Source organism: Leucoraja erinacea, chromosome 30 (assembly GCF_028641065.1).
Source record: "Leucoraja erinacea ecotype New England chromosome 30, Leri_hhj_1, whole genome shotgun sequence".
Classification (NCBI taxonomy): domain Eukaryota; kingdom Metazoa; phylum Chordata; class Chondrichthyes; order Rajiformes; family Rajidae; genus Leucoraja; species Leucoraja erinaceus.
The window spans coordinates 23,471,709-23,484,496 of NC_073406.1; the positions used below are offsets into that span (position 1 = coordinate 23,471,709).

The 12,788-nt window shown below is 41.4% G+C and overlaps 1 protein-coding gene across 1 annotated transcript in view; it reads right to left on the reverse strand.

Annotated features, from left to right (window-relative positions):
• Positions 1 to 6,334: 6,334 nt before the first annotated feature.
• Positions 6,335 to 12,788, reverse strand: part of espn (espin) — a 217,505-nt gene continuing 211,051 nt past the window's right edge. The window contains exon 12 of the mRNA XM_055659678.1: positions 6,335 to 9,565. Coding sequence (XP_055515653.1) covers positions 7,745 to 9,565 — 1,821 coding nt within the window. The 3' untranslated portion in view covers positions 6,335 to 7,744. The remainder of the gene's footprint in view (positions 9,566 to 12,788) is intronic.

Sequence of the window (12,788 nt, forward strand, 5' to 3'; positions counted from 1 at the left end):
ATGCTACAGTTGTTGAATTACTGATTAGTCCCTGTGGTGCTGACTTCAGATAACCTCGCTGACAGACAGGGTAAACCAACAGACAATAGCATTTTGATGAAAGATCAGTGACCCAAAACTATCTTACTCCCCCCGCAGAGGCTGCCAAGACAAGAATACTTACAGCATTTTCTGTCTGTATCTTAGATAGAAGGATTTAATACTGATAGAATTAGTGGGACAAATAGTGGGTCAGCAAATCGCGCTATACTTTAGATTGGTGTTTGTAGTGGTATAGCTATTGCATTACCTTAATGTGCCAGGTATTATACAAGTAATTCATCAAATGCCCAACCAATATTGTAGTCAATGTGTTGTCGGCCATGTGTTGGCAAGAACGGCGGGCAAGAGATGAAGTGGTCATTGTCTAGTTGCATCCCGAAGCACAGTGCAACACAGAACTTTGTGTTCTACCATTGTTCCCAGGGACACACAGACACAATGCTTGCTGCTTGAAGAACACCGACTTGGTGAAAGGCACACTTTAGACGCTGGTCTTCCAGTGTTAGATGATCTCCTCAAGGGAATGCTGTCTCCTGGCACAGTCCAAGGTGTGTCAGCACGTGCAGAGGGATGTACTGAAACTCATTGCAACTACCGCAAAGGCTTAGAATGGAACAACCACAGTTCAGGATCTGCCACCAAGATTAACAAAGACCACTTCATCTCTTTCCAGACATTCATGCAAACACATGGCCTACAACACATGGACTGCAATATTGGTTGGGCATTTGATGCACCCAAGTATGAATTACTTGGATATTACCGGTAATGTGGTAACCTCTATCACTAATATCAGCAAACTGAAGTATAGTGACACTGGCTGGACATTCTGGACACTGGGAGTCTGGGCCCTGATGGAAATTTTAAGGAGGAAATTATGGATATGTATTTATTATGCATAAAGTATATTTTATGGGGAAAATAAATCATTCCATTGAAGCCAAACAACATACCTGTGACTGTTCCATTGCAAAAAGTTCTTCATGAATCATTGAATCATGAACAACATTCATTGTTGATCTGAATAAAATCATTTTTTTTAAATTGCTCCTTCCCTGACAGTATTCACTGTTCCTAGAATAATCTTCAAACATGGGCGGTGATACACAGTTACCCTCCCTAACTGTTACATCATCTTTTATCCTTACCTCACGTCCATTTTTTCCAGCAATGTTTTCGAATATCCATCTCACATGAAAATTTTGCCCGGTCACCCTTTCTCCCAGTTCTTGGGATGCTATGGTTCATTAATTGATCCAGGGTAGATCATTAAGCTCAGCACAGACCAAGAATCAAATATGGAGGCATCAGGTCCGATCAGTTTAACACTGCACCATATCCTTGGCAGGTTACTGGTATCTTTTAATAAAATATATATTTACCATCAGTAACATTTACAAGTGTTAGACAAAGACCATCTTCAGCTAGATTGTCCAACGTTAACTTCAAAGATCAAAGCTTTGCCATCACCATCCCCAGTAACTTTTGGGGGTCAACATTGTGGCATACACTAGCCACATTGTGGCAACTAAGAGCAGGTCAGAGGCTGTGTATCTTATTGGGGGGCAGCCCTTTCTCATCTGACTTTCAATGAGCTGCAAGTGTAATGGAATAATCTCCACTTGCCTGCTGAGTGCAAATCCAACCAGTCTCAGTAGACACAAGGAACTGCAGATGCTGGAATTTTTTGTAAACCAGCATCTGAAATCCGTAATGAGTAAAATTGTTTTTTTTACTTCAAACTACTAACATGTAGGAAAGAATGCATGTGTGTATGTGTGGGCATTGTGGGTGAACAGGTGCAAACCAACCAATGCCCTGTCCAATCTGTAGCAGCTGAACGCCTTCAAGCCTCATACAGTTTGGGTAGGAACGGAAAAGATTTCAAAGATATGTAATGTTTTTTCTTCATTTGCAGCATACAAATCAAAATCTAAATTGTGCTGACATCAAAATATTGTTATTACTCAGTTGCAGGTGTTTGTGTTTGGCCAATGAGAAACTTTGTAAATTCAGATTGAATGAGGAGAAATACCTTAATGTGGAGCAAAGTTATGTAACTTGCATACGGTTAATTTATGCTTGATACACTTTAAACAATCCCCAACTTTATATTCCAAAATTATCTATTTAACGACAAAAAGACAAAACATAATAAATATGAAAAAAATATTAATCAAAGTTCAACATTGAAAATACAGAGATGAAGATAAAGCAAACTTCTAAGCAAATCAAATCAGAATAAATCTGCAATCAAATAATGATTTGAAAGCAAACCTCCAGGAGCAGGATTTTATCTTTGGCTGTTAGTGCTGCACATTTGTGAGAACATTGGACACTGGTCTATGCCACCTTACACATTCTGCTCCATCGCAATGGAATGAAGCAATCACACAGAGGCCAATATTTGGTGTTAACAACCAAAGATATTACTCTCTCTACAACTGTGCCTTAAATTAAATCAGACAGAATCACAAGCATGTAAAAAGGTACAAAACAAGGAAGGCGCTCAATGCAAACACAGAAGGTATTATTTCACCACTACATTAACATAGGTTTCTCATTGAACTCAATACAAATCTTCAGCAATGTGTCAAAGGACTGAATGAAGGCAGGGAGGAAATGAGGAGTGAAATGCAGAGACAGGCACACTGATTGTGCACACTATAGGAACTCTGAGGATCTGCACACTGGTCTAATTTATGTTGCTATAATTACATTAATGCTCTTTTTGCACTTTATGAGTTTCCTTTGCCTCAACATTTTTTTTTTACTGCTTCACTGCTTCTTAGGCTAGGGAGCAGGAATCAATTCACTTGCTTTTGCCTTTATGAGAATTGTCAGGCTGGTTGACTGTAACTTGCATTGGGAAATGATCAGTAACCTTGCTCTCATATGGGCTTCAGAACTGAATGACTGTCTGGAGGAGCTTGTTTATCCTATTAGTCATCACACTCAAGAAGGTGTTTTCATGAAGAAGTCCAGGAAGGGTTGTGAAGGTTTCTACTGAGATTCAGCTTTTGCAAAATCCATTGCCAGATGCCAAGAGGAGCACCTACAAACTCTCAATTAGGGTAAAGCCACATTTTGAAGCCCTCCTCTCATTTTACATCAAAGGGCTGAAACCTTGAATATATCAAAAAAAAGCACCCAGAATATCATGAACTGAATTTCATTTAATAAATCTATATTGAAGCATTACGTTTCTAATTCTTGATTAGTAAGGATGTCAGGGGTTATGGGAAGAAGGCAGGAGAATGGGATTGAGAGGGAAAGATAGATCAGCCATGATTGAATAGTGGAGTAGACTTGATGGGCTGAATGGCCTAATTCTGCTCCTAGAACTAATGAACTAAAGTAGTGGGCCTTTACTGCATGAAAGTGCATGGAATTTACAGATACATTATTTTTGAAACAAATAGATTATTTTATATCAATGCAATTTTGATATTCCTTTCAGCATCCACTGCTTGATGACCTACACCACCAAACCACCACTGCCATTGCATGGGTTGCATAGAAGGGATCCCACCTGTCCTGCAGCTAGATCACACGACCTGCCCCATTTGTGGGTTCATTAGAATGTCAAGAGACTACATAAAACATTCATATCAAATTTCAATAAATACTTAATTAGAACAGTAGTTTTCTTTTAAAAGAAGTTAGATATTCTTGTATTTAAAAAAAAGTAACATTAAATTTGCACTGGGTGTACAATACAGTTATACCATCAGACCATCTAAGCAATAAGACATGTACTTTCACCAGAAAGGGGATTCTGCAAAGTCAGATGCTTTGACATATCAGGTGGTGATACATCTATTCACAATGTGGCCACAGCCTTAATGTTATGAACTTTACTTGAAGTATCAAATCCATCAACCATAATGGAAGGAAACCAAGCCAAGATGTTTGAATACTGGAAAAGCAGTCAAACATGCAATAAACATTAGCTTGGCATTTCTCAAATCTGGAATGAAAGAGGGAAGTCTGATAACTATTTCCTCACTATCAGGCTTTAAGAATGCTACACAGAAGGACAGGACAGTGAGTGATTCAAGCCCAAGCCTGCACAGAGAGGTCTTTGGATGGTGAGTGAAAGAGTCCTCAATCTCACGTAACATGTGCGACAGGTCAAGTGTGACAACAGTCACGCAACAGCCTTTAATATCAGAGATCAAAGCAGAATGGTGTTCCACCTCAGCTTTGAAGCTTTTTGAGCTAACCCCAGAGACTGCAACAACATAGAGGCAGAAATGGCCAAGGAATAGAATACAGGGAGTTATGGGTTTGTTATTTTTAGATAAATAGTGGAGTTCCTTAAGGTTCTGTAGCAGAACCCACTGCAAGAGCTGATACAGAGCACAGCATGGAAAAGTGTAGTGAGGTAAATATTTGTAGGATTTGGAAAGGTTGTGAAGGCATTGAGTCATATAGCGTAGAACGTCCTATCTATGTACCTGTCTACTTGTTTCTTTAACATTACTACAGTACCTGCCTCAACTACCTCCTCCGGCAACTGGTTCTATACACCCACCACCCTTTGTGTAAAATACCTACGCTTTAGATTCCTATTAAATCTTTCCCCCCACAAAATGTTCATCCACAAGCTCACTAGTATGGAGAGAATTTTGCTGGAAGAATCTATCTCGCTTTTTTATAACACCCAAAATAAAAAGCAGACAACTTGTTGCCCAACAACACTGTTGGAGGCTGTGTGGGAGTACGGAGGCAGACCACTCGCATATTTTCTGGAACTGTGTAAAGATAAGGCCATACTGGGAAAATGTTAATGCAGCTGTAAAAAATATCTTGGGTTATAAAATTCCAAATACCTGCCCTGTGATGTACCTGGGGCATATTAAAGATATTGTAAAAATAGAAGATACATATTTGAATAAAGTTTTGCTTGCAGCAAGTAAGAAGGCCATTATCAAGCAGTGGCTAAATGAAAAAAGTCCAAAACAGGAACAGTGGTTAGAAATTGTGCGAGACATCTTTAATATGGAGAAATTGACATATTCCTTGAGAGTCAAGGAGAATTCATTTGAGAAGATCTGCGAAAAATGGACCGTTTATTTGAGCCATGACACCAATTTGATAAATGCCGAGCTAGATATGGGAAGATTGCGTTATATAGAACTAGATGGTATGTTTGTTTGAATATTGAATTATCTCCAGATAACTAATCAATGTAAATGTTTTTTCTTTTTTTAATTTGGTAAGTGAACCACACGGTCTTATTCTACATTTTTTTAAATTTACTTCTTTTTTTTTCCCCTATCTACTTATTTTTTTATTTTGATTGCTGTTTTTCTTACTTTTCTTTTATTTATGGTGATGGTGTTGCACTGTTTTGTATATATCTCTTAAAAATCAATAAAAATTTAAGTGAAAAAAAAATATTTCCCACTCACCTTAAACCTATGTCCTAGTATGAGGAGAAACAATAAACTGGTTCTGTCAATTCTGATCCTCCTCCCACTAATTTCAAAGAGACATTGTCTCTGTTTCTCTCTCCATAGATGCTGCCTGACCCTCTGAATGTTTTCAGCATTTTCTGTTTTTTATTTCATTTCTTCTACTGCTGCCTCTCAGGAACAACAACATGTTGTGGTTTCTTTCTACACATGGGTGACCTGACACAATCTGCATGGATTCAATGGGAAAGTGCATGGAATCAACTCTCCACTCTCATCGATGGGCCATCTCATTGGATGCTAACCCAACATCCAAAGGACACAAGTCTGGTCTCTGCGCATTAACACTGTCTCGAACAGAGCTCCCTAATTGACCAGATAGTAAAATGTAACACAATAATGCGCTTTTCAACTATTTCTTGAAGTAACAATAAACAACAGAGCAACATCTAGTTACGTGTTCGCACACAAAACACTCCAAAGAGAGGAAGACGGGCCAGGAAACAGTTTGATGGTTCACTGTGGGCAGCTCACTGAGCAAATTATTGAGATAAACCAAGGAATTAGCTGGAATAATGTTGGATAAGATGACCTGCAAAACTAGTTTCCCAAGAAATTCTCACCAAATCAAGTTTTGGTGATGAGCTTTAGCATGTTAAAACCTCTCACAGTGACAGGAGCTTCATACAACTTTAGTGAATATAAACCTGTGTATTGTACACTGATTGTTTATCCACACTATGACAATCTAAATATATACATTTCAATTAGTGTTTGAGAATGGAGATAAAAATCAGTGTGTGATGTTTTTACCCGGGGGTGGGGGGGGGGGGGGGGGGGGGGGGGGGGGGGGGGGGGGAATAGTCTTATAATGAGGTTGGCCATTCAGGAGCAAGAGAAGCCATCTTCTGAGCTAGATAGCAGAGGGTATTTGAGTTGCAGCTGAGTAAGTTCAAGAAAGCATTTGGTAGATATTTGGACAGTAAGAGTTGACGGGTGATGACAGAATGGTGGCACTGATGGGAAAGATCAGCTATGATGTGATTAGTTTGATTTTTGTCATGTGTACTGAAATAAAGTGGAGCTTTTTGTTGTGTGCTAACGTGTCAGCAGAAAGACTATACAAGCCATCCACAGAGTACAGATACATGATAAAGGGAATAAGTTTAGTGCATGATAACGTCCAGCAAAGTCTGATTAAAGATAGTCCAAGGGTCTTCAATGATGTAGATAGTAGCATAGGACTGCTCTCTAGTTATTGGTAGAATGGTTCAGTTGTCCGCTAACCATATAACCATATAACAATTACAGCACGGAAACAGGCCATCTCGACCTTTCTAGTCCGTGCCGAACACGTATTCTCCCCTAGTCCCATATACCTGCACTCAGACCATAACCCTCCATTCCTTTCCCGTCCATATAACTATCCAATTTATTTTTAAATGATAAAAACGAACTTGCCTCCACCACCTTCACTGGAAGTTCATTCCACACAGCCACCACTCTCTGAGTAAAGATGTTCCCCCTCATATTACCCCTAAACTTCTGTCCCTTAATTCTCAAGTCATGTCCCCTTGTTTGAATCTTCCCTATTCTCAGTGGGAAAAGATTATCCACGTCAACTCTGTCTATCCCTCTCATCATTTTAAAAACCTCTATCAAGTCCCCCCTTAACCTTCTGCGCTCCAAAGAATAAAGCCCTAACTTGTTCAACCTTTCTCTGTAACTTAGTTGCTGAAACCCAAGCAACATTCTAGTAAATCTCCTCTGTACTCTCTCTATTTTGTTGACATCCTTCCTATAATTAGGTGACCAAAATTGTACACCATACTCCAGAATTGGCCTCACCAATGCCTTGTACAATTTTAACATTACATCCCAACTTCTATACTCAATTACATCCCAACTTCTATACTCAATTACAGCTGGGAAGAATCTGGAGGCGTGCGTTTTCACACTTCTGTACCTATTGCCTGATGGAAGAGGGGAGCAGAGGGGGTGACCGGGGTGAATGGTTAAATGGTGCAGCTGGCATGAGGAGCTGAATGGACGTAGCCTGCTTCTGTTGACTCTATGCATCTTGGTCAGCAAGGGCAAGTTGGGCCAAAGAGCCTGTTTCTCTGCTGTAAGATTCTACCTATGTTCAAACTGGTTTTAGCTCATCTATAAACCTTCCCCTAGCACTTCTGCCACAGTTTCTAATCTCCCTTTCTTGAAAATTAGTTATCCCTTACGTTCCCAAGTGAGCTGCTAGATTCAAACCAAGAGCACAAATTCATCATTTAAATATCAAACAACTCTGCTTCCTTCTCCTTCCAGAATGAAAAGCTTCGATCAATGTATCGACATATCTCTTGGTTGAAGAATTCTCCAAGTTCAGAGATGAGCTGAATTGAATCTTTCCTAGTTTTGCCTCTTTCCGGCTGTTCATCTCCAGTATTGTCACTGACTGGGAAACTGTTTGAGTTACTCATAAGCGACTCCTGTCGTGATACTTCTGTCGTCTTCGCCACGATTTGCATGTTCTGGGATGTCGCACTGTGCTCGTGTCGACTATCCATGGCAACTCGATCTCCAAAAAACTGCTGCTTAATATCTTCAAATCCATCACTCCAATCTCGTTTTCCAGACTCGATCTCTTCCATGACGACTCTGTGAAACTTTCGAATCAGGTCCCATCGGTGGCTTCCCAGACGGTCAAACATCTCATAGCAAAGGATGTGCCGAAACTTCCGCTCAGCCCGGGTCATGTTCATTTCCAGCAACTGGAAGTAGCCAAGCATGAAAAGATCGAGGCTCAAACTGTCATAGTCAACTGGAGCGCCATTAACATGAGGGAGAAAATGCTCAGGCCAATACATGATATGATGTCGGCTCAACCGCCTGATTTGTCGAGTTGGAACCTGGGAGATTATTGTCCTCCAGTGGCCAATAAGTTTGCCGACCACTTGTCTCTGTTTCATGAAATAGAGAAGCCGACTGTCATCACTCCTGCCTCTCATTATTTCAGACTGTAACTCTGAAGTGTTAAACAGAAGCCCACCATGGTGATGAATGTCTTCAAAATCCTCCATTAGACCATCTGCAATATTTGCCCTTGTTTGGTTTTGCCTGAAAGATTCCACGAATGTCCACTTCTTCCAGTGCTCGAGGAAGAGGAAGACGATGCGTTCCTTCCTCATGTCTATGTACTGTTGCACGTAACTGAGGTCTGTCTGGACTGGAAGACTTCTGGTCAGGAGGTCGGGACTAAAGAACGCCTCATCATTCACAGTTAAACACTGGTCTACATCATTCCTGCAGATATCACTTGAGTACAGTAATGGCATATGCGTTGGGACAATTAGTGGTTCGACCACCATCTCTGACCCATGCTTGCCTTGATATCGTTGTTGCACTCTGAGATCTGACTCACTGCTTTTAGCTGCATTGGTACTAACATTAAGGGATTCTTCCCGGACGGTTTCTACACCTTGAGGTCCAACCGGCAAAGACCTCTTTCTTTTGTAAACCTTGTGTTGTGTATCGTCGGACATTTTTGATTGTAGTTGTAGCTCGTAGTTTGCCTTGATGTTTTTGACCGACACGCCACATTGCAGAATTTCTTTCTGAACCTCCTCCCTGGTTGAGCTGAACGACTGCGATCTTCCTACGTTGACATTTGTCTCTTTGCCTGGAGAAACCTTCGCTGGCTCAGCCGCCGCTCCCTTGTGTTGGTCATGCAGAGGCATCAGGTCAAAGATGTCCATCTCCTTCCCTCCGAGAGTGGCCAGAAGGATGGCCATGCTTTTGAGCAGGATGGAGATCTTGTTGCACCAGGCGGGCAGGTCTTCCGCCTGGCCGTGGACCTGCTTGGGGTTGACGGTGAAATGCTCGTGGGCTAAGGCCGCGGACACGGGCAGCAGCTGTTGAAGCTCTAGCTCCAGTTGCTCCAGTTCCGTCTCCACTTTCTGCACCTTGTGCATCACTTGGAGGTTTTCAATTTGCTTTTCTATACGGATGATATCGGCCTCGGTCATCAGCTCTCCAAACGGTCCCAATATAACATTGTGAACCTGTGAGTACCTCCACCCCTCAGGCTGGTAATAGCTACTGTCGTAAAACTGCCTCAGGAGAAAACACAGGGCAAAAACATCTCCTGAGCAAATGGGAGACCTAATATTCACTGATAATTCTTCACAGGGTTAGTGGTGCAATAGGATTATATTACATGCATCTGATCTTAGCGATGCGTGGTCTAATGCAAGATAATTAAATTAAATACAACTTTTTCAACATTATTTGTAAGTCAACTTATTAATCTTTGTACCGAGCGAATTGTTTCTAATGGACTGTAATTAGATTTATTTTAATTCCCTTTGAGTTAATATTCCATCAGCACAAACAATGATGCTCAATTGATGATAAATGTTGCCGTTAAAAGGGTTCTTTGCACCACTCACCATATATAAAACCATTGAAAGTTGCAGTGCCCATTCAGTATTCCTACACTGATGCACAAACAAAATGTTTTAATTGAATTAAAAATTGGTGTTGTGTTCCAAATTTAGCAAATTAGTTCATGGAACGCCAATAGCTGAATGAAATGCATTCAAATGATGTAATGTGTAAGATAGCCCCATTCTAGGAGGTGAATTCTAACATACTTGTCTTTTTAACACAATGCAGATTGGTCAATGGCATTTTAAGGCTCTCATTGTGCTACCAGGTAGCAACAAATTGGTAAATTCTACGGTTGTCATTCCAAAGAAAATCATTGGTACTCTCCATCACAATAGCCCTGAGAACTTCCTTTCAGAAAACGATGGCCTTCTACAACTGGTGGAAAGATATACAATGATGGAACACAGTTGGCACACTGTTGGTATGGAGTGTACAGGTATCAGTGTGAGGAGGTTCAGAGGCTGAATTAAAGTAGGTGGTAAATCTAATTCGGGACAGTCACTAAACCTCTCAATCAACGGTTCCTTCACCCAGTCTATTCACTTAATAGAGCTCCTAACCAGAGTGTTCTGAACTGCATGCCCAATAAAGGGTTGCAGTTGCAGTACTGTACAATGTGTGAAGGTCTCGTGCACACTGGGAAGCCCACACTCCCACTGCAGGTTCACCTGTGACAATTCACATTGGCCTGAGAGAAGCAGACTGGACAATATAGAGAATCTGCCACTGGCTCAAGGCTACATTAGGTGTAAAACTAACTCATGCCCATCAACAACCAGGGTGCATAAGTTAGTAGCACAGACAAAGTCCTGAAATGCTCTAGAAAATTGATGTTTCCAATGGAGTAAGATCAGGATATCAATAGCATTGATATCAATGTTAAACTAATGGCAAGTTTAGTTTAGTTTGTTTTTGAGATACAATGTGGACACAGGCCCTTCACCCACTGAGTCCATGCTGACCAGTGATCACCCTATACACTATTTCTATCTGACACACTAAGGACAATTTACCGAAGCCAATTAATCTACAAACCTGCACGTCTTTGGAATGTGGGAGGAAACCGGAGCGCCTGGAGAAAACCCACGTGGTCACAGGGAGAACATACAAGCTCTGTACAGACAGCACCCCTATTGAGGATCGAACCTGGGTCACTGGCGTTATAAGGCAGCAACTCTACCGCTGCGCGACTGTGCCACCCGGTTAAATCATAAAAGTATATTAAAATATAGTGTGGGTATTTACAACCAACAACTATTACGGCCTCGTGAGATTTTCAAAGTAAACCCCACTATATTGTAGAAACAATATTGCCTGACAGACTTTTACCTGCTCCTCCTCTCTTCCAGCTTTTTTCCCCTCACCCTCTATAATCAGTCTGACGAATGATCACCTACCCATGGTCTCCAGAGATGCTGACTGACCCACTGAGTTACTCCAGCACTTAGTGTCTACTCACTGCACTGTAACTTCATGCTTCCCCCTTCTCCATTGCATGTGAATCTGTGTAGTCTGTGAATCTTCCGTCTGGACGTTTTGTAGTATGTTTTAAAACGCCAGTTTAGTCACCATTTTGGTTTACAACATTTTTCAGTGCATTATCTGATTCCACTAGTGCCAGCGTTTAACAATGGGAACACATAATAAAAAGCACAGGTCGGAAAGTCGTGTGTACCACGATATAAAATGGATACTGCAGCTTCAGTTCAACGTCACTCCAAAGGACACCCCAAACCATAAAACTCATGCAATGCAAACATGTACACACACACACTAGGTATTGAGAAAAAACAGATCAATAAAACAATAGCTTCAGTGTTGTGCCCCTGCACCTGGAGCAAGAATGTGAAGTAGACAATGGGCAGCAGTGGAATGCAACTTGATCTGTACTTTCCCAGAGTCACTTCTGATGTCTCTAAATCCCTGCCAAAAGCAATCCCTGCGTTTTACAAATGCCAGGGTTGACCAAGGAGTCCCCGAGAAACCAAAGCTTAATCTTAAATATCATCAGATTCTTATCTCGTTTTCTTTGCACCTGATTGTTTTGGTTGGTATTAAAATATCTGAAGAGGTGAGAGAATAATCTGTGCGGCAATTTCTTATGCAATCGCAATTGGCAGCCTAGCTCCTTTTATTTCTCCGGCCCCTCTCCGCAGCAGATATGGAGAATTCAATAGAATTTCTGCAGCTTTCACTGAGAGTTAAGTTTAAGGAGAAAGACTTGCAAAGCCAGGCCTTATCTGCTGGAAGGGTCGGGGGGAACTCGTATGGCTAGGTTATGCAGGAAGATTGTTCCCGATGTTGGGGAAGTCCAGAACAAGGGGTCACAGTTTAAGGATACAGGGGAAATGTTTTAGGACTAAGATGGAAAAAATCTTTTTTTACACAGAGAGTGGTGAATCTCTGGAATTCTCTGCCACAGAATGTAGTTGAGGCCAGTTCATTGGCTATATTTGAGAGGGAGTTATATGTGGCCCTTGTGGCTAAAGGGATCAAGGGGTATGGAGAGAAAGCAGGTACAGGATATTGAGTTGGATGATCAGCCATGATCATATTGAATGGCGGTGCAGGCTCGAAGGGCTGAATGGCCTACTCCTGCACCTATTTTCTATGTTTCTATGTTATGAGACCAGGTGTAACTGACAAGATACAATGCGTTTAAGAAGGAACTGCAGATGCTGGATAATCGAAGGTAGACAAAAGTGCTGGAGAAACTCAGCGGGTGCAGCAGCATCAATGGAGCGAAGGAAATAGGCAACGTTTTGGGCCGAAACCCTTCTTCAGGCCCGGCCCGAAACGTTGCCTATTTCCTTCGCTCCATAGATGCTGCTGCACCCGCTGAGTTTCTCCAGCACTTTTGATAAGATACCATGTTGGGAAATC